The 19,326-nt window shown below is 42.7% G+C and overlaps 1 protein-coding gene across 1 annotated transcript in view; it reads right to left on the reverse strand.

Moving 5' to 3' along the window:
- Positions 1–735: 735 nt before the first annotated feature.
- The window catches only part of LOC138651617 (carcinoembryonic antigen-related cell adhesion molecule 5-like), a 78,986-nt gene continuing 60,395 nt past the window's right edge, over positions 736–19,326 (reverse strand). Inside the window, exons 14-18 of the mRNA XM_069741937.1 lie at positions 16,583–16,840; positions 7,933–8,067; positions 5,102–5,151; positions 1,918–1,950; positions 736–883 (exon numbers count right to left, since the gene is read on the reverse strand). Of these exons, the coding sequence (XP_069598038.1) occupies positions 836–883; positions 1,918–1,950; positions 5,102–5,151; positions 7,933–8,067; positions 16,583–16,840 (524 nt within the window). The 3' untranslated portion in view covers positions 736–835. The remainder of the gene's footprint in view (positions 884–1,917; positions 1,951–5,101; positions 5,152–7,932; positions 8,068–16,582; positions 16,841–19,326) is intronic.

Consider the following 19,326-nt stretch of genomic DNA (forward strand, 5'->3'; position numbering starts at 1 on the left):
TTTTCCTCTCAGGTGGACCAATAATTTGGACAAGTAAGAAACAGTCAATTGTGACACTATCTTCAACAGAAGCAGAATATGTTGCCGCAGCACATGCGAGTCAAGAAGTACTGTGGTTAAGACAATTGTTGACAGAATTAGGACAACCACAGTTGGCACCAACAAAACTAAAAGAGGACAATCAAGGATGTCTTGTTCTTGCTCAGATGGAAAGAGTCAATCCAAGAACCAAACATATTGATGTGAAATATCATTTCTTGAGAGATCATCAGGAACAAGGAGTCTTGAAGTTAGAGTACTGTCCTACTGAAGAAATGACAGCAGACATTTTCACGAAGGCGTTGAATGCTGATAAACATCAGAGACTAATAAAAAAGTTGGGTTTGATTGAATAAGTCCTTACTGTTGAGAAAGGGTGTTGGCATATGCAACAGATTGGGACTTATTATAAGTGAAAGGAGGACTTTATACTAACCAGACAGCAGATGGCGATAGTGTGTAAAGTCATATACTTGCTGTAATGTGGGGAGGGAAGCTCTCAGTGGTTGGTTGTTTTCTTACTTTCGGTTTTGCTTTTCTTCATGAATGTGTTGTGTTCAGTGCACGGACTGTGTGACACTGAATTGTATCTCATGTTTATCCAGTATGAAGTAAATACTATTTACTCAAGATATGTTGCTGACTGAAGCTTTCCTAAGTACAGCGGTGACTGCAAGAAGACGCACTCTGCAACAGATAAGGCATAGTGTAAACTGCAGTCAGTGTTCAGGTTTGGCTGCACTCATCATTGTTGTCTATTAAATATAGATATTCTTTTGTGACGGTGATAAATCTCTTATATTTTCAGCCCAGTGTAGATGTCCTCAGTTTCGAACTGCAAACCCTGCAAGATAAATAGGTAGACATTTTGAATTGCCCTAAAAACATCACAAAATATAAAAAAAAAATCTAAAAGAAAATATATAACAAAAACAATTCATACTAAGAAGATTCACGAGCGACGAGCGGATAAATTGCTGTCTGATTTTTTTTATTGGATAGTACACTGGCCCATGTTATTCCATAGGGCTGTTCAGATGAAGAATTTTTTTTTTACAGCCCGACTGTCCTTGAAAAAATAATCGCAGCATACACCACTTTTTTTTTTCTGAGTCCTGGATAACACTCAAACATTAAGGCTATATTCACACTTTGCGGATTTTGCTGCGGATCCGCAGCGGATTTGACCGCTGCGGATCCGCAGCAGTTTCCCATGAGTTTACATTTCAATGTAAACCTATGGGAAACAAAAAACGCTGTGCACATGCTGCAGAAAAATCCGCGCGGAAACGCTGCGGATTACATTCCGCAGCATGTCACTTCTTTTCTGCGGATTTTCAGCTGCTCCAATAGAAAACTGCAGTTGAAAATCCGCAGAAGAAAACGCAGTAAAAACCGCGATAAATCCGCAGTGAAAACGCGCTGCGGTTTTCACTGCGGATTTTGGAATTCTGCTGCGGAAAAATCCGCAGTGGAATCTGCAAAGTGTGAACATAGCCTAAAAGTCTATGGGTGCGTAAAAACAATTGGATCTCACACTGAACATCAAAATGTCATCCGATTTTTACGAATACATTTCTATTATAAAATAGGAAACTGTATTTGATCATTTACATTTTTTAGTATTGATGTATTAAAACATATCGCACATAAACGTTAAAAAAAAGCCAGACACCCGGATGGATGAAACTTAGAAAAAAATTGTCTGTGTTTTCTGGATGAAACTTGGCCGATTTCTCTTACGGCCATTAGTAATAATGATTTTAAAAAAACACAGTAACTTACAAATTTTTTATTTATTTTACTCGCTTATATAGCGCTATTGATTTCCACGGGGCTTTACAGATATCAAAACGTAAAAAGTTTTTCTCTACTCACCATGTATGAAGATTCTTCCTTCGATTGTGCTGCCTGCAAATGTAAAGTTGACATAGATGTGAAAGGGTAAACCACAAGTCATCACGTGTCCCCCTTATAGGATGTTGGTGTGTATGTGAATGCTTATGGCTTAAGAAATGTTTCTTTTGGTTGTTTATGTTTTGTTTTACATTATGTTCCATTATTTATTTGCTTCACGCCCCCAAGGAGCCTGGAAGGCTACTATGTGTATGTAGACTACACCAGTTGGATCACTCTACCAGGGAAGGTAGAGGTGTTGGTTTGTAGGTCCTTGTTTTGGTGTCTTGCACTGACTCAATTGTGAACATTGAGATGATGTCAACGCTGAGCTGCAGTGTTGGTGTGAGGACTATCTGCAAAATTGGATGTCTTTATAGGTTTCACGAGCCCACGGAGTCCGAACGGCTGCTACGTGCATGTAGACTACACCAGTTGTATCATTCTACCAGGGAAGGTGGAGGTGTTGGTTTGTAGGTCCTTGTTTTGGTGTCTTGCACTGACTCAATTGTGAACGTTGAGATGATGTCAATGCTGAGCTGCAGTGTTGGTGTGAGGACTATCTGCAAAATTGGATGTCTTTATAGGTTTCATGAGCCCATGGAGTCCGAACGGCTGCTACGTGCATGTAGACTACACCAGTTGTGTCACTCTACCAGGGAAGGTAGAGGTGTTGGTTTGTAGGTCTTTGTTTTGGGGTCTAGCACAGACTGAACGGAGAACGTTGAGGCGATGTCAATGCTGAGCTGCAGTGTTGGTGTGCGGACTATCTGCAAAATTGGATGTATGGGTTTAAGCGAGTGAATGTGTACTGTTAGTAAGTGAGGAGGTGGCCTACACCAGGAAATTAGTTGGGGGGGGTCTCAGAGTGTGATACTGATTAAAGCTTTTACAGACCCATGCAGTTGCCATTGCTGATGGTGCATGTTGGTCTCAAGACCAGTGAAAAGAATAAAATGTGAGAACTCACTGGAGATATCCGTGAGTCTGACTGAGGCTGTATATGTATGGGGTGTGTATTGTGGATGAGGTCTTGGACTGATATTCACAGGGCCTGTTCAGTGACTAAAGAGTTGGAATAGCTAGGATTGGAAGAATAAGGTCTGTGGTTGGTGGAAAGGGCTGAGACTAAACCAGAAGAGAATTAGCAGCCTAATGGTCAGGACAATAGTAAACAAGACGCAGAGGAAATATACTTCGAAGAGCAAGCTTTGCTAAGGGGTAGTCACCTATATGCCCAGAGAGGCACCATTGTTTGACTTAACCCATTACCGATCTTGATTGCAACATGACCAGCTTCTGGAGAATTAATGTTATGATGCACTGTCTTCTGGACCTGAGCAATAAATCAGCAAGCATTTCCAGATACGTTGGATCATTTCAGAGAAAACACACTATGAAAGGCTGGCAGGGATTGACATGTCTTGGATGACAGGTCCACTAGACCAGTCCTGAGTGGCCTCACCCCACCAATGTGCCCTAGATTGATAGGCACATAGGGAGAGAGACCTGACAGTCTAAGGGAGTCTAAGGCTTGTCTGACTAGTCATGGAACTCAACTGGATTTTCAAAAACATGATTGCAATAACAGAGAAATATTCTTATTCTTGCTACCTGTGGTTAGAGTTGGATGAACCTTCTGTCTAGGTGCCTGTCAGAAACGTTAACCACACATCCCACCTTCCCCCCTACAAAATCATTTATATAACTGTTTAGCCCTTTAAATGTTAAGCCAGTTGATTCTTTTATACCCCAAAGTGCTGCTTCAGCAGTGAGAAATCAAAATTTGAAGATGTGTTTGGAAGTGCATTGGGGACTGATGATGCACTTACAGCTTCTCAGCCTCATACTGTATTTCTGTTGTGAATTCTGTTGTCGGGCTCCCTCCTGTGGTCATGAATGGTACTTCGGCTGGTTCTGTCCATGGACTTCCTCTGGTGGGTGTTTCTGAGTTTCACAGGTGACGAGGTTAATTCGTTAGCTGCTGCTCTATTTAACTCCACTTAGATCTTTGCTCCATGCCACCTGTCAATGTTCCAGTATTGGTCTAGTTCACTCCTGGATCGTTCTTGTGACCTGTCTTCCCATCAGAAGCTAAGTTCCAGCTTGTATTTCTTTGGTTTGCTATTTTTCTGTCCAGCTTGCTATTTAATTTGTTGTCTTGCTTGCTGGAAGCTCTGGGACGCAGAGGGAGCGCCTCCGCACCGTGAGTCGGTGCGGAGGGTCTTTTTGCACCCTCTGCGTGGTCTTTTTGTAGGTTTTTGTGCTGACCGCAAAGTAACCTTTCCTATCCTCGGTCTGTTCAGTAAGTCGGGCCTCACTTTGCTAAATCTATTTCATCTCTGTGTTTGTATTTTCATCTTTACTCACAGTCATTATATGTGGGGGGCTGCCTTTTCCTTTGGGGAATTTCTCTGAGGCAAGGTAGGCTTTATTTTTCTATCTTCAGGGCTAGCTAGTTTCTTAGGCTGTGCCGAGTTGCATAGGGAGCGTTAGGCGCAATCCACGGCTGTTTCTAGTGTGTTTGATAGGTTTAGGGATTGCGGTCAGCAAAGTTCCCACGTCCCAGAGCTCGTCCTTTATTATCAGTAATTATCAGGTCATTCCGTGTGCTCTTAACCACCAGGTCCATTATTGTCCTGACCACTAGGTCATAACAATTTCAGACTGAGCAAAACCCTCCCCCAACTGAGTGACAGGCCAGTGGCCATGTAACAGACCAAATGACCTGTCAATCAGCCAGAAGAGGGTGCTGCTAGGTAGGGAAATACTGCTTGAGACTAAGAAGCTGTAAGTGCATCATCATGTCCCAATGCACTTCCAGTGACATGTAGACACAACTTCAATACGTGATATCTTGCTGCTGGAACATCATATTGGGGTTATAAGGGGATCAATTAGTTTATGGTTGGGGGGGGTAAAAGATTCTTGCAGGTTCATTTTAAGACTTAGCTTATTCTAAAAACATCTGTGACATTCCAGAGTGATTGCACAATGTTTTTTTAATGGAACATACAAATACAGAGAGGTAACGGTATTACAGCTATTATATTTGCCCAGGACTTGGAGAGTCAGGCACGAAAAAAAGGGAACAGGACGGATTTTCAGTAAATATATTTATGTAATTATGTTCCTATGATAACATTGTTAGGACATTGTTACCTACCGTCACGTTCTCATAAACATTGATATGATCCTGTCTGTTCTCCGATGACTCTGGGGAAGAAAGAACAGATATAATATGAAGACAGCATCAAAATATGAGACTATACATTAAGCTAATGAATTTTTATCATTATGAATCAATTTAAGGTAAACCTCCATCTGTCTATACTGCATTGTTAAAAGCCACGGGGACTCAAACATATTATTCGTGCATTGCGAAGACACTCAGTTAGCACACAAGCATGCTTAGATAAGACCAAATCCAAGCACATTCACTCATCACTTTTAAGGACTAATCAACAGATGTTTCAATAAATGTCAGGACTTGAAACCGAGCAGCGGTCAAGTATGTGCCCCACCTATGTCGAGCACTATTAGAATGGAATGCTGGTCCAGCATTTACACCGGTTCTCCATTTATTGTTTATAGGACTGCGGGAGATACTTGAGTTCTAATTTTACCAGCAGTCCCATATGCAGTGAATGAAACAGTGGTGATTTTCAAAGTTGACTACTACTCTTTTGGGATTAGGCTTTACAGAACCCTGTTCTCTTGATCTGTGGGGCGCCCCTGAATGTCCCAATCGTTAATAGCGTACATGTGTTTTTTTCTAGTTTCTATCTACTGGAATAAATATTTGGCCTCCATCTTTATAGGGGCTCACTGTGATGTAATGCTGCAACACTTTAAATTTAGTGCCAAAAATGCGGATTTGCAAAAATGCATGTAATTCGCACATTATTATTATTATTATTATTATTTATTGTTATAGCGCCATTTATTCCATGGCGCTTTACATGTGAGCACATGTACAGTATGTATCAATATGATTTTGTCAAAACCAAATACCTGGAAAACTCAAAAACAAAATGAATTTATTTAAAGCATGACATGATACCAACAAGAGACATAAAAGGCAGCGTGAATAACGAGAAAAAATGATTGTAAAAAAAAATGCAAGTAACCTAATTTAAATAATAGGTGCAAAAATTGAGAAAATCTGCAACATCCAAAAGTCACCAAAAGCTCATTGTGGGAATGTAGCCTTACAGCAAAAATTTGAATTGCAGCTGTGACAATTTTTTTTGAAAAATTTAATTTGTGTGCATGTATCCCAATGGTTTGGTTTATTATTTGCTCCCGGCACTACAATTCTCAGTACGAGAAGTGTCACATAAAGTGGCAACAGGTAAAATTAAGTGACAAGCCTTGTCTACACCTGCAGTCTCCCATCCAGCTTCAGTCACTGTGGGTGCTGCTGAGCTTAGACGTCAGTCCCAGTATCTTGCTTAGGCTAATGCTTTTGTCTGGTTACTCCTGGATCTTCAGCCAAGCCTATGGTAACAAGCAGTAGCCAGCGACAAGCAAACACTCTGGAGACTGTCCAGAAATCACCCTAGTGAGCATGATCGTGATGTGGTGACGTCTCATTGGTGGTCGGTCGTCAGCCGTGCTAGTGATGTGAAAGGTCTGGATTGGTCCACGGACAAGGTCCCGTCTGACTGCACTTGAACTGTAGGTATAAAAGGTTCTCAGAGGTGCACGTTGGTGTGCTAGTTTCAGCCTAATCCCATGTGTGAGTGTAATTAGCAACTGTGTGGTCTGTGTCAGCATGTGCTCAGTAGTGGCTGATAGCCATTAGTATTCCGGCACCTCCGGAGAGGAGTTTGTTCGTATGGATTCAAGGCTGAAGTATAGCCACTATAATTCCGGCACCTCTGGAGAGGAGTTGTTTGAGTGCTTTTACTGACTGTCTGACCACTGTTGCTACCTGCTCCGTTGGTGAGCTTCCATCCTCTGTGAGGTTAACTGGGATCACGTCTGGCGTCATATCTTTCGTTGCTGTGTGTAAGTGACACGGCTCTATTGCTGAGCATCTGCTTCGTTACTGTGTGCAAGTGACACTACTTCATGTGCTGCTCACTGAGTGACTTTTAACTCAGTGCAAGCAAGCAGTTGCTCATTGCATTCTCCGCCATTGTTCACATTAGCTGCAGTTTTACACCTCTGCACGGTGGACCCCGGGTTGCGATTGCACTTCCTCATTAAATCTATTTAGTGCAATCCGCCAACCCTAACAGGCGATTTTGTCAACTATTTTTCTTTTGTTGGAATGCCACCAAATCTGTCCAATGTAAACAACAGGGATTTATAAGTTTTAATGATATTACATGGCTATATAATGAAAGTACAGTAAGATGCACATGTAGTTCTCCTGATAATTAAAGGGACTCTGTCACCTGAATTTGGCAGGCTATGTAAATGCCATATGTCTGGTCCGATGGGCGGTGTTTCCTTTTCTTTCATTCACCCCTTCCTTTCCCGCTGTCTGCAATATTTTCTTGAATTTGAGTAGGTTTCCTCCGTAGTTCACGTGTGCGCAATTCAATCTTGCCTCGCACATGCACAGTATGCTTTGCCCAACTGTGGGCAAAGCCAAAAAGCATTGCTGTGCATGTGCCGGCGCACTATGTCCAGGAACACAGCGAAATACTCCCGGGACATAGTGCGCCGGCGCATGCGCAGTAATGCTCTTTGGCTTTGCCCGCAGTTGGGCAAAGCATACTGTGCAAGCGCGAGGCAAGATTGAATTGCGCACGCGTGAACTGCGAAGGAAACCTACTCAAATTCAAGAAAATATTGCGGACAGCGGGAAAGGAAGGGGTGAATGAAAGAAGAGGAAACACTGCCCATCGGACCGGACACAGGTCATTTACATAGCCTGCCAAATTCAGGTGACAGAGTCCCTTTAACATAAACATGGGTGATGATTAGTAATTCTTAGTAATTATTTCCTCTCTTTATGTAAATATATGCCAGAAATTTTTTTACCATTTCTCCTCTTTGTCAAAAATTTCTTGTACAAGTAGAAAATTCCTATAATAATTAGTACAACACCCAATATTAGACCAAAGGCAAGTCCAAGTATAAGTTCAAGGGGAACTTCACATCGATGAATTAGAAACTCTAAAATTGAAGAAGCAAAAAAGGTGGGAAAAAAAGCAATAATATGAATACACTATATGGAGAAAAGTATTGAGACACACATCATAATTATTGAATTTAGGCTTTTCATTCAGTCGCATTACAACAGGTTTATAAAATAATGTCAAAATCGAACTTTTAAAGCGCTCGGCTACATAACTTAAGATAAGAAGCCAAACCAAGGTTTCCATTTGCAGACACATATTTCAGGATGTTTGCCCCTTATCAGTTTAAATGACAGGGCTGGTTGATATTGAGTTTTAAAATGCAGCATCCAATAGGTGAAGTTAAAGTTTATATCCTTATCCTTATCCTCTCTTATGAGGCTATTTGCATATTTAAATTTCCAGAGGAGCACTGCCTGGCCTTTGTATCTTTATTTGCAGGCTCGGCCTTTAACCTAGCCAAAACTAGATGTCCTGCTTTACACTGAGGAGGGGCAAACATCCAAAAACACATGTCTGGAAATTTACTGGCTGGTTTAGCTTCTTATCCTAAGGCATATGGCAAGGCTCATTAAACGGTTGATATTGACTTTTAAGATTGCTATATCCAATAGGTGGCATTAGAGTACAATTGGACTATACGGCAGATGACACATCTCAATCATAACAGGTTGAGGTTACCTCTGACAGTGACATCATCAGTTTCAAGTGATATCCACATTCTTCCTCAAATGTAAAAGTCAATCTTTGCAATTGTAGATTTTTTTAGTTCGTCAATGACATCTCAGTTTTCTCTGAACCCTAGTCCCCTGAGTGAAAGCATTCTGAGTGCTAAGGAAGATGTTGGATCAAGAAACTCCCACATCAAGACAACTCTCCACAAAATCAGGAATGACTATAATGGTGATGATAGAACAACCGAACTTGGAGAACAGATCAGGTGATGAATAGATGATGTCATCAGATAAGGAGGGTGGTGTTATGGCAGGCAATCAGGCAACACAGCGTGCAGTAATCAGCGCACATACAGAGATCTGGCAAAAACCCAAAACAATAGGACGAGCTCAGAGACGTGGAATCTCTGTAGACTGCAGTACCTGAACTGTCCTCACACAACTGGAAGCAGCAGTGGATTGCGCCTATCACTACCTATGCAACTCGGCACTGCCTGAGGAGCTGACTAGCCTGAAGATAGAAATACAAGCCTGACTTACCTCAGAGAAATACCCCAAAGGAATAGGCAGCCCCCACATATAATGACTGTTAGCAAGATGAAAAGACAAACGTAGGAATGAAATAGATTCAGCAAAGTGAGGCCCGATATTCTAGACAGAGCGAGGATAGCAAAGAGAACTATGCAGTCTACAAAAAACCCTAAAACGAAAACCACGCAAAGGGGCAAAAAAGACCCACCGTGCCGAACTAACAGCACGGCGGTGCACCCCTTTGCTTCTCAGAGCTTCCAGCAAAAGATAATAACAAGCTGGACAGAAAAAACAGAAAACAAACTAGAAGCACTAATCTAGCAGAGCAGCAGGCCCAAGGAAAGATGCAGTAGCTCAGATCCAACACTGGAACATTGACAAGGAGCAAGGAAGACAGACTCAGGTGGAGCTAAATAGCAAGGCAGCCAACGAGCTCACCAAAACACCTGAGGGAGGACGCCCAGAGACTGCAATACCACTTGTGACCACAGAATTCACAACAGTACCCCCCCCTTGAGGAGGGGTCACCGAACCCTCACCAGAACCCCCAGGCCGACCAGGATGAGCCACATGAAAGGCACGAACAAGATCTGGGGCATGGACATCAGAGGCAAAAACCCAGGAATTATCTTCCTGAGCATAACCCTTCCATTTGACCAGATACTGGAGTTTCCGTCTAGAGACACGAGAATCCAAAATCTTCTCCACAATATACTCCAATTCCCCCTCCACCAAAACAGGGGCAGGAGGCTCCACAGATGGAACCATAGGTGCCACGTATCTCCTCAACAACGACCTATGGAATACATTATGTATGGAAAAGGAGTCTGGGAGGGTCAGACGAAAAGACACCGGATTGAGAATCTCAGAAATCCTATACGGACCAATAAAACGAGGTTTAAATTTAGGAGAGGAAACCTTCATAGGTATATGACGAGAAGATAACCAAACCAGATCCCCAACACGAAGTCGGGGTCCCACACGGCGTCTGCGATTAGCGAAAAGCTGAGCCTTCTCCTGGGACAAGGTCAAATTGTCCACTACCTGAGTCCAGATCTGCTGCAACCTGTCCACCACATAATCCACACCAGGACAGTCCGAAGACTCAACCTGTCCTGAAGAGAAACGAGGATGGAACCCAGAATTGCAGAAAAATGGAGAGACCAAGGTAGCCGAGCTGGCCCGATTATTAAGGGCGAACTCAGCCAACGGCAAAAATGACACCCAATCATCCTGGTCAGCGGAAACAAAACATCTCAGATATGTTTCCAAGGTCTGATTGGTTCGTTCGGTCTGGCCATTAGTCTGAGGATGGAAGGCCGAGGAAAAAGATAGGTCAATGCCCATCCTACCACAAAAGGCTCGCCAGAACCTTGAGACAAACTGGGAACCTCTGTCAGAAACAATATTCTCAGGAATGCCATGTAAACGAACCACATGCTGGAAGAACAAAGGCACCAAATCAGAGGAGGAAGGCAATTTAACCAAGGGCACCAGATGGACCATTTTAGAAAAGCGATCACAGACCACCCAAATGACAGACATCTTTTGAGAAACGGGAAGGTCAGAAATGAAATCCATCGAAATATGTGTCCAAGGCCTCTTCGGGACCGGCAAGGGCAAAAGCAACCCACTGGCACGTGAACAGCAGGGCTTAGCCCTAGCACAAATTCCACAGGACTGCACAAAAGCACGCACATCCCGCGACAGAGACGGCCACCAAAAGGATCTAGCAACCAACTCCCTGGTACCAAAGATTCCTGGATGACCGGCCAGCACCGAACAATGAAGTTCAGAGATAACTTTACTAGTCCACCTATCAGGGACGTACAGTTTCTCGGCCGGACAACGATCAGGTTTATTAGCCTGAAATTTCTGCAACACTCTCCGCAAATCAGGGGAGATGGCAGACACAATGACTCCTTCCTTGAGGATACTCGCCGGCTCAGATAACCCCGGAGAGTCGGGCACAAAACTCCTAGACAGAGCATCCGCCTTCACATTTTTAGAGCCCGGAAGGTATGAAATCACAAAATCAAAACGAGCAAAAAATAACGACCAACGGGCCTGTCTAGGATTCAAGCGCTTGGCAGACTCAAGATAAGTAAGGTTCTTATGATCAGTCAAAACCACCACGCGATGCTTAGCACCCTCAAGCCAATGACGCCACTCCTCGAATGCCCACTTCATGGCCAGCAACTCTCGGTTGCCCACATCATAATTACGCTCAGCAGCAGAAAATTTCCTGGAAAAGAAAGCACATGGTTTGAACACTGAGCAACCAGAACCTCTCTGTGACAAAACCGCCCCTGCACCAATCTCAGAAGCATCAACCTCGACCTGGAACGGAAGAGAAACATCAGGTTGACACAACACAGGGGCACAGCAAAAACGACGCTTCAACTCCTGAAAAGCTTCCACGGCAGCAGAAGACCAATTAACCAAATCAGCACCCTTCTTGGTCAAATCGGTCAATGGTCTGGCAATGCTAGAAAAATTACAGATGAAGCGACGATAAAAATTAGCAAAGCCCAGGAATTTCTGCAAACTTTTTAGAGATGTCGGCTGAGTCCAATCCTGGATGGCCTGAACCTTAACCGGATCCATCTCGATAGTAGAAGGGGAAAAGATGAACCCCAAAAATGAAACTTTCTGCACACCGAAGAGACACTTTGATCCCTTCACAAACAAGGAATTAGCACGCAGTACCTGGAAAACCATTCTGACTTGCTTTACATGAGACTCCCAATCATCTGAGAAGATCAAAATGTCATCCAAGTAAACAATCAAGAATTTATCCAGATACTCACGAAAAATGTCATGCATAAAAGACTGAAAAACAGATGGAGCATTGGCAAGTCCGAACGGCATCACCAGATACTCAAAATGACCCTCGGGCGTATTAAATGCCGTTTTCCATTCATCTCCCTGCCTGATTCTCACCAGATTATACGCACCACGAAGATCAATCTTAGTAAACCAACTAGCCCCCTTAATCCGAGCAAACAAGTCAGAAATCAATGGCAAGGGATACTGAAACTTAACAGTGATCTTATTAAGAAGGCGGTAATCAATACACGGTCTTAGCGAACCATCCTTCTTGGCTACAAAAAAGAACCCTGCTCCCAATGGTGACGACGATGGGCGAATATGTCCCTTCTCCAGGGACTCCTTCACATAACTGCGCATAGCGGTGTGTTCAGGTACGGACAAATTAAATAAACGACCCTTAGGGAATTTACTACCAGGAATCAAATCGATAGCACAATCACAATTCCTATGCGGAGGTAGGGCATCAGACTTGGACTCTTCAAATACATCCTGAAAGTCCGACAAGAACTCTGGGATGTCAGAAGGAATGGATGACGAAATAGACAAAAATGGAACATCACCATGTACTCCCTGACAACCCCAGCTGGTTACCGACATAGAGTTCCAATCCAATACTGGATTATGGGTTTGTAGCCATGGCAACCCCAACACGACCACATCATGCAAATTATGCAGTACCAAAAAGCGAATAACTTCCTGATGTGCAGGAGCCATGCACATGGTCAGCTGGGCCCAGTACTGAGGCTTATTCTTGGCCAGAGGTGTAGCATCAATTCCTCTCAACGGAATAGGACACCGCAAAGGCTCCAAGAAAAATCCACAACGTTTAGCATAATCCAAATCCATCAGATTCAGGGCAGCGCCTGAATCCACAAACGCCATGACAGAATATGATGACAAAGAGCACATTAAGGTAATGGACAAAAGGAATTTGGACTGTACAGTACCAATAACGGCAGAGCTATCGAACCGCCTAGTGCGTTTAGGACAATTAGAAATAGCATGAGTAGAATCACCACAATAGAAACACAGTCTGTTCAGACGTCTGTGTTCGTGCCGTTCTACTTTAGTCATAGTCCTGTTGCACTGCATAGGCTCAGGCTTACTCTCAGACAATACCGCCAGATGGTGCACAGATTTACGCTCGCGCAAGCGACGACCGATCTGAATGGCCAAGGACATAGACTCATTCAAACCAGCAGGCATAGGAAATCCCACCATTACATCCTTAAGAGCTTCAGAGAGACCCTTTCTGAACAAAGCCGCTAGTGCAGATTCATTCCACAGAGTGAGTACTGACCATTTTCTAAATTTCTGACAATATAGTTCTACATCATCCTGACCCTGGCATAAAGCCAGCAGATTTTTCTCAGCTTGATCCACTGAATTAGGCTCATCGTAAAGCAATCCCAGCGCCTGGAAAAATGCATCAATATTACTCAATGCAGAATCTCCTGGTGCAAGAGAAAACGCCCAGTCCTGTGGGTCGCCGCGCAAAAAAGAAATAATAATCAAAACCTGTTGAATAGGATTACCAGAAGAATGAGGTTTCAAGGCCAAAAATAGCTTACAATTATTTCTGAAGCTCAGGAACTTAGTTCTGTCACCAAAAAACAAATCAGGAATCGGAATTCTTGGTTCTAGCATCGATTTCTGATCAATAGTATCTTGAATCTTTTGTACATTTACAACGAGATTATCCATTGAGGAGCACAGAGCCTGAATATCCATGTCCACAGCTGTGTCCTGAAGCACTCTAATGTCTAGGGGAAAAAAAAGACTGAAGACAGAGCTAAGAAAAAAAAATGATGTCAGGATTTCTTTTTTCCCTCTATTGGAAATCATTGAATTGGCTCCTTGTACTGTTATGGCAGGCAATCAGGCAACACAGCGTGCAGTAATCAGCGCACATACAGAGATCTGGCAAAAACCCAAAACAATAGGACGAGCTCAGAGACGTGGAATCTCTGTAGACTGCAGTACCTGAACTGTCCTCACACAACTGGAAGCAGCAGTGGATTGCGCCTATCACTACCTATGCAACTCGGCACTGCCTGAGGAGCTGACTAGCCTGAAGATAGAAATACAAGCCTGACTTACCTCAGAGAAATACCCCAAAGGAATAGGCAGCCCCCACATATAATGACTGTTAGCAAGATGAAAAGACAAACGTAGGAATGAAATAGATTCAGCAAAGTGAGGCCCGATATTCTAGACAGAGCGAGGATAGCAAAGAGAACTATGCAGTCTACAAAAAACCCTAAAACGAAAACCACGCAAAGGGGCAAAAAAGACCCACCGTGCCGAACTAACAGCACGGCGGTGCACCCCTTTGCTTCTCAGAGCTTCCAGCAAAAGATAATAACAAGCTGGACAGAAAAAACAGAAAACAAACTAGAAGCACTAATCTAGCAGAGCAGCAGGCCCAAGGAAAGATGCAGTAGCTCAGATCCAACACTGGAACATTGACAAGGAGCAAGGAAGACAGACTCAGGTGGAGCTAAATAGCAAGGCAGCCAACGAGCTCACCAAAACACCTGAGGGAGGACGCCCAGAGACTGCAATACCACTTGTGACCACAGAATTCACAACAGGGTGGTGGCATCTATGACAAAGAGTGGAGTCTAAATCCATCCAAAATATGTTCCAGGGGAATATCAGCCTCTAATGTGTTCAGGTTGGGAGCAAGACATACTGCAGCAGCGGTTGGTGAATGAGGCTCAACAGTGCCCGAAAGCTCTGTTTGTGGAGTGATGGCAAATCCCATGTTCCGTCATTTCTAGTGCTGACATAATTTGCCACTGGACAAATATTTTGAAAATATGCAATGGATGGACATTTCAAGATTTTTACAGCAAATGTATTATTGAAAAAAAAGTGTTAAGTTTGTGGTTATTGCTGAGCAAAGGCATCGCTTCTTCAGTCTCTTGGTTTTCCCTCAAGCACCAAAATATTTCTAATGAGTCAGTGAACCTTACTGCTGCCAAAATATAAAGTAGAATTCCTTTAATTATCTCTGGATGGCTTACTTAAATAAGCCGTTTCTATTTTGCTGTCACACTGTTCTGAAGAAATTCATTATTCTTTTTTCCAAACAAAAGTTTATTGCTCTGGTACTGACAAGGAATTCAACGCTGTTTTAAACAGCAGCTAAAAATAATACATTGCTTAATCATGATTTTTTTTATCATAATTCTTTGCCTGGACAAGGGAAAAAAATGTTACAAACTTTTTACTGGTGCCCTCCAAAATATATTTTGTTAGAGGGCCACAGCTAAAAATAAATAAGTCACTGAGTTTTCATGGGCAATACTGGTCTGAATCCTGGACATTCATTTTCAATTGCCTCCTTTTTGGCTATATGGTCTGGGCCCTGGTGCCTCCCTATTGTTTATTCACTTTACGAACATGCACAAAACCTGTTACTACTCCACAGAAAGAGATAATACATTTTTGATGGCTAACAGAAGACAAGACATTGCTTTTTCTAGCTTCCAAATACTAAAACGGTTGCTACTCCATAAAAAGGGATAATTTTTGGACCGTAGCTTGAGACAAAATTTCTTCTGGATACACACCATGTGTTTAACCCAGAGGTGTCAAACTGCATTCCTCGAGGGCCGCAAACAGGTCATGTTTTCAGGATTTCCTTGTATTGCACAGGTGATAATTTAATCACCTGCACAGAATGATTCCAGCACCTTGTGCAATACAAGGAAATCCTGAAAACATGACCTGTTTGCGGCCCTCGAGGAATGCAGTTTGACACCCCTGGTTTAACACATTATCTACCAATGTCCTTTTTTTGGGGACGCCTAATCTTTAGCTTCTAGCAACTAAGATTTTATACTTTTTATAATTAGGTCCAATTTTTTGTGTTGTGTTTGTAAAATGAATGTTTTCAAAATAGGAAATCATGTCATTGTCATTTTTAATTGAATATTGGGACGCCCTTTTCTGAAAAATCCGTACTTGAAAAATTTTTGCAAATTGTGTTTCTGATTCATTAGGACCCAAATCATTAAAAATCATTAAAAAACAAAACATGAAAATTGCTAATTTGGCAAGTAATGGGTTAAACAGCGGCATGCTAGGCATCTTCCCTCAAAAATTATAATTTTTGGAATGTTTTATTTAATTTTAAAGAACATAAAAATTCTGACAGTGCAGTGTTATTAAACAAATTCATTATAAGCGGTTAACATCCGTTTAATCACATCCATATACAGTATGTTGAGGTCACTTTCATTGTACTAAGACAGTGTTTGCATTAGAAATCTGAAAATTGGTTCAATACGGTCCAAGTAGATCCAACTTTTAGGGGAAATTCTAGGCTTTGGCGTGCTTTCGATTTGCGGTGAATCAAATAGCCGCAAATCGAGTTTACAAGCAATATTTGGCAACGCTGGTGATGTTGAATTTCAAAATCTCAATCTGGCCATATTTCAGCAATCTGAAACTTCAAAACAGGTTAATTCATAAACTATCAATTAAACAATTTCTTTATACCATTACCTGCAGTCACATTTACATATACAGAGGCAGTAGAAGTGCGGAGAGTCACCGGGTTCTCCATCACACACGTGTACAGTCCTTCATCCTCAGGTGCAGCATTACTAACAATATAGTTGCTTGTCCTTTCCGCTATGTCTGTGCCTTTGACTTTCCATTGGAATTCAGGAGGTGGATAAGAATCAGCAGAACATGTTAATGTGATGGAGGAACCTGGCCTCACAAGTGCTGTTCCTTTAATTTGTACGTTATCTGGACCATCTGTAAAACAAAAGAACAGCAGTTGCATTGGGTGAAGTTGCTCAAGAGATAATTATTTGTGATGATTCCACAAGGTTTGTCCATCGTGATTATCTTGATTTAGCATTCAGCTTTGTTGCACAATGTTTTATAATTCGCGATTCTTCTTGAACTTCTACTTCTCAAGATTGTAAACCAATTCGGTGTTTTTGATTATATTTACCCATGTAGACAATTTTTTAAGAAGTTTAAAAGTAGTTAAATGGTGGACCTGCTGGATTAAGACCTGTCTACATCTTCCCTCCTTGCTTTCTAAAGAGAATCTTAAGGTACCTTCACACTGAACGATATCGCTAGCGATCCGTGATGTTGCAGCATCCTGGATAGCGATATCGTTGAGTTTGACACGCAGCAGCGATCAGGATCCTGCTGTGCCATCGTTGGTCGGAGCAGAAAGTCCAGAACTTTATTTCGTCGCTGGACTCCCGCAGACATCGCTGAATCGGCGTGTGTGACGCCGATTCAGCGATGTCTTCACTGGTAACCAGGGTAAACATCGGGTTACTAAGCGCAGGGCCGCGCTTAGTAACCCGATGTTTACCCTGGTTACCAGCGTAAATGTAAAAAAAAACAAACACTACATACTTACATTCCGTGTCTGTCCCCCGGCGCTGTGCTTCTCTGCACTGTGAGCGTCGGCCATAAAGCAGATTACAGCGGTGACGTCACTGCTGTGCTTTACGGCCAGCCAGCGCTCACAGTCAGTGCAGGAAAGCACAGCGCCGGGGGACAGACACCGGAATGTAAGTATGTAGTGTTTGTTTGTTTTTTAAATTAGCACTGGTAACCAGGGTAAACATCGGGTTACTAAGCTCGGCCCTGCGCTTAGTAACCCGATGTTTACCCTGGTTACCCGGGGACTTCGGCATCGTTGGTCGCTGGAGAGCTGTCTGTGTGACAGCTCTCCAGCGACCACACAGCGACGCTGCAGCGATCGGCATCATTCTCTAGATCACTGCAGCGTCGCTAAATGTGACGGTACCTTTAGATGTAGCTTAGTTTGCATCACAATGGCGGTTGCATAGAAGATGTTCTCCATGAAGCTATAGAGTAAAGGTACCGTCACACTCAGCAACTTTCCAACGATCACGACCAGCGATACGACCTGGCCGTGGTCGTTGGAAAGTCCAACACACACACAACAACAACACAACAACAACACAGACAGCTCTCCAACGACCAACGATGCCGAAGTCCCTGGGTAACCAGGGTAAACATCGGGTTACTAAGCGCAGGGCCTCGCTTAGTAACCCAATGTTTACCCTGGTTACCATTGTAAATGTAAAAAAAAAACACTACATACTTACATTCCGGTGTCTGTCCCGTCCCTCGGCGTCAGCTTCCCGCACTGACTGTGAGCGCCGGCCGGCCGTAAAGCAGAGCACAGCAGTGACGTCACCGCTATGCTTTACGGCCGGCACACACGCCGATCCAGCGATGTCAGCGGGTGATCCAGCGACGAAATAAAGTTCTGGACTTTCAGCTCCGACCAACGATGTCACAGCAGGATCCAGATCGCTGCTGCGTGTCAAACTCAACGATACCGCTATCCAGGACGCTGCAACGTCATGGATCGCTATCGTTATCGTTGTAATGTTGTTCAGTGTGAAGGTACCTTTATGCTCGTAAGGCTTTAGCTCCAGTTATTAGACCATCATGCATGGCATGTTAGTAAGCCCATCTGCTCACTTTGAGAAGAGATGAACCTACAGCAGCATAAGTTTTTCAGATGAACCATAAGCTCAAGAATTGACTTGGGCAGGCATGCCTCAACCGAGGATACAACTTCCTAGAACATTAGGGTCCACACATCTGATCGCTATGGTCCCAAGCTGAGTTTTAGTGCACCACCAGATTTGTTGTAACATGGAATGAGTAATTATTGCTGAGACTTGTATGATATGTTGTTTTACATATTAATAAAGAGTAGTAACCTATATTATTGGACTAGCAATTCCTGTGAGACAATGTCCTCAGCAAATGGGCCCCAACATTTGGACTTAGCTTTTTGCATTGCTACAGAAATATTATATTTTATGTTCACTAGTGTGTTAGAGATGAGCAAATCTGTTTGATGCAAATGACATTTGTGTCAAATATATAAGAATTTGCTGGTCAGAGTTAGAGTCGTCACCATGTTGTATATCCCTTTATTTAATTTTGCATACTATAACTATGTTATATTATTTTTGCGATGTGTAGAGTTTCCTTTGATGTGATACCCGGACTCTTATCTTTCTTGGCATAATGCTGTAGATATATACTTTTACGAAATTGTTAAGATTCAAGGCTATATACACTGGTGCAAAAATTAATTGACTTTTAGACAGTTAATTGTCCTTTAGTATATAAGATTCTTTAGCTCAAAGTTCAAAGAACCCCTTATATTTACACAAGTACCTCATTTTTACTAGAATCAGGAAATATAACATAGCCTGTTTAAAAGC

This window comes from Ranitomeya imitator, chromosome 10 (genome assembly GCF_032444005.1).
Source record: "Ranitomeya imitator isolate aRanImi1 chromosome 10, aRanImi1.pri, whole genome shotgun sequence".
In the NCBI taxonomy this organism is placed as follows: domain Eukaryota; kingdom Metazoa; phylum Chordata; class Amphibia; order Anura; family Dendrobatidae; genus Ranitomeya; species Ranitomeya imitator.